The sequence below is a fragment of the Octopus bimaculoides genome, chromosome 6, assembly GCF_046866305.1.
Source record: "Octopus bimaculoides isolate indiv1 chromosome 6, ASM4686630v1, whole genome shotgun sequence".
In the NCBI taxonomy this organism is placed as follows: domain Eukaryota; kingdom Metazoa; phylum Mollusca; class Cephalopoda; order Octopoda; family Octopodidae; genus Octopus; species Octopus bimaculoides.
The window spans coordinates 77847062-77849561 of NC_142933.1; the positions used below are offsets into that span (position 1 = coordinate 77847062).

Consider the following 2500-nt stretch of genomic DNA (forward strand, 5'->3'; position numbering starts at 1 on the left):
ACTCCTTAAAGAATTTTCTTCCATTACAGCAGGGTTCGGCGAACCGAGCTAAATTACCCTAAGTAGGATAAAAATGAAATTCTTGGGGGTAATGGGGACTTATTAAACATAAGTAAAATTATGTTTAAAAAAAGGCGTTCCTTGTTACGACTTCAAGGATACAGCTAGAAGGCATCTTACCAAACTCAAAGAGCGCTTCTCTGACTACTTTCCAGATCTTGATTTACATACTGTCAGTTGGGTTGTAGATCCCTTTAAATGTGAAATTGCTGATGTACCAAAAGAGCCTCAAAGGTTGGCAGAGACACTTCTTGAACTTCAATCCAATAATGAAGTACGCATTGAATTTGAAAACAAAGAAGATTTGTCACATTTTTGGATGTCAGCTGCTGCAAAGGCTTCCAAAATTGCACCTGAGGAGGCATTCAAAAAGTTGTCTTTGGCAACAGCCTAGCTTTGCGAACAAGGATTTTTCACTCTAATGAACATAAAAACAAAGCAGAGAAATCGATTGGACTTCGTAGAATATCCAAATTGCTCTGACATCAAAATATCCCAATTTTGATGTAATTGTAACAAAAATGAAACGTCATTTGTCAAAAACCTGAGGTGAAAAGGTTTCTCGAAAAATCATTTTTTGTTTCATTATAAAGATATTAATTTATTAATAAGATATCAATCCACAGAGTAGCGAAAATTATGATGCATACTTACTTCTTTATCATATATCGCAAGTCTTTTGAAAGGATTTAGAGAAATGAGTATTCTTCCGCAGTTAGTCTGTAAAAATAAAAAGCCATGTTATTAACTATTTTATATATGATGGGCTGTATATCTTGTAATATTAGCATTTGTATCACCAAACCATATGTATTTCTAAACTTCTTAGCGAACACAAACATATTTGAGGGGGTGCTGTAAAGTTCCTGGTTTTAAGAGTATCGCGAAAGGCCTGATCGGAAACTCCCCCTTCTTTTTTCAGCACGTTAACAATAAAGAAAAGATATATCTATATTTTTATTTAACTCCCAGTGTTGTTTTATAATGTTTAAATTCATAACACTATAATCTCAGTAATATATAAACATTTTCCATAAACATGTAAATATTAAATAGCTGCAAGCACTGTTGAGTTATCTACGCAAAACGTTTGATATTTATTTCACTCATTTTACTTCGCATGCTCTAATTTCTAGCTGTGAAACACTAGTTTTATCAGGCTGATTTGCTTTTTATACTTTATACTAACCCACTGAACCATTAAATTATATCAGATATTTACATTCATATTAATGAAAGAAAACCATTTTATAAGAAAAATAAAAGTATCAAAAATAATTGCTGAGCATGGCCATTCAGTTTGAATATTCATCCAATGCTGTTTTCTTAACTTTACTTACTTTTATGACACACTTCTCTTCACTATTCATTTTAAAAGCATATCGTATAAAGCATCCCTTTTTATACATATATTTTCGATAATCAGTAATGTTCATTACTAATAAAATTGTGAACCGTCCTCATCCAATTCAATTTTCTTGTTGATGTAAGAATAATCCACACAGGGATTTGATACTGGCCTCATCACTTCAAAACTCAATGACTTTGTTTGGAGTGATCCTGGGCTTAGCTGTTTCCCGAAGTGTCATCTGATGTGAGCTCCGACTCCGGATTATAGCTCCACAGGTACGGGCAAATAGCTTCACTACTTTTTGATGTAAAGGCTAGGGAAGAAACAAAAAAAATATACCCAGAGTAGAGTCTCTAAAGTGGTCTGGTGTTCTTCCGGCAATTCCTACTGTCGAACGGGTATCCAACAAACCGCACTGCGTTGCAAGACCGAAACGGAGAATCAGGCGTCGCCATACTCCCAGCCCAGGCTTGCATCCTAAAGCAGTTACTCCAATGTGATTGTGAATAGCGGTAGCAACAGCACGGAAGGTGATTACTCTTCACTTCAGCTGAATTTGAAATTCTGACTGACCAGTGATGCAAAGATGGATGCAAAAAAAGAAGTAATCGATAGAGTGTCGTCTCCTGATCTAGTACTACCAACTGAAAACCAAGCATCCGTGTGTCAAAAAATTCTATTTCTTTCGTTCCACAGAAACGGACATCAAAATAACTACTCTATGTTGGTAGTGTAAAATATCTGGTAGAAAATAATTCTACGTATATTAAACTAATGCAAATTGATATTTTCATTTACCCAATCCTATTTGTTTTAACGTTTGGTATTCCGTTATTATAATCCGGAACAGTTAGGAACACCGGAGACATATTAAGACGATTGAGCAATATAAATTCTGTACAAAATGAAGTCTCATATTTTTCACTGTGAAACCTATCTGTACAGCCCCGATAATTGAGTACCCTTCCAAATGTAATGTAAATATATTTTCCATGAATTATCAGTCACCCGATTAACCTAAAGATTCAGTATGACAGATAATTTCTCCAACTTCAATTTGAATATCATGAATAATAAAATTAAGCAAAT

At 34.4% G+C, this 2500-nt stretch overlaps 1 protein-coding gene across 1 annotated transcript in view; it reads right to left on the reverse strand.

Annotated features, from left to right (window-relative positions):
• The window catches only part of LOC106874956 (chitin synthase chs-2), a 97005-nt gene that overhangs the window by 77462 nt on the left and 17043 nt on the right, over positions 1–2500 (reverse strand). The window contains exon 2 of the mRNA XM_089354125.1: positions 715–780. Within this exon, the coding sequence (XP_089210251.1) occupies positions 715–780 (66 nt within the window). The remainder of the gene's footprint in view (positions 1–714; positions 781–2500) is intronic.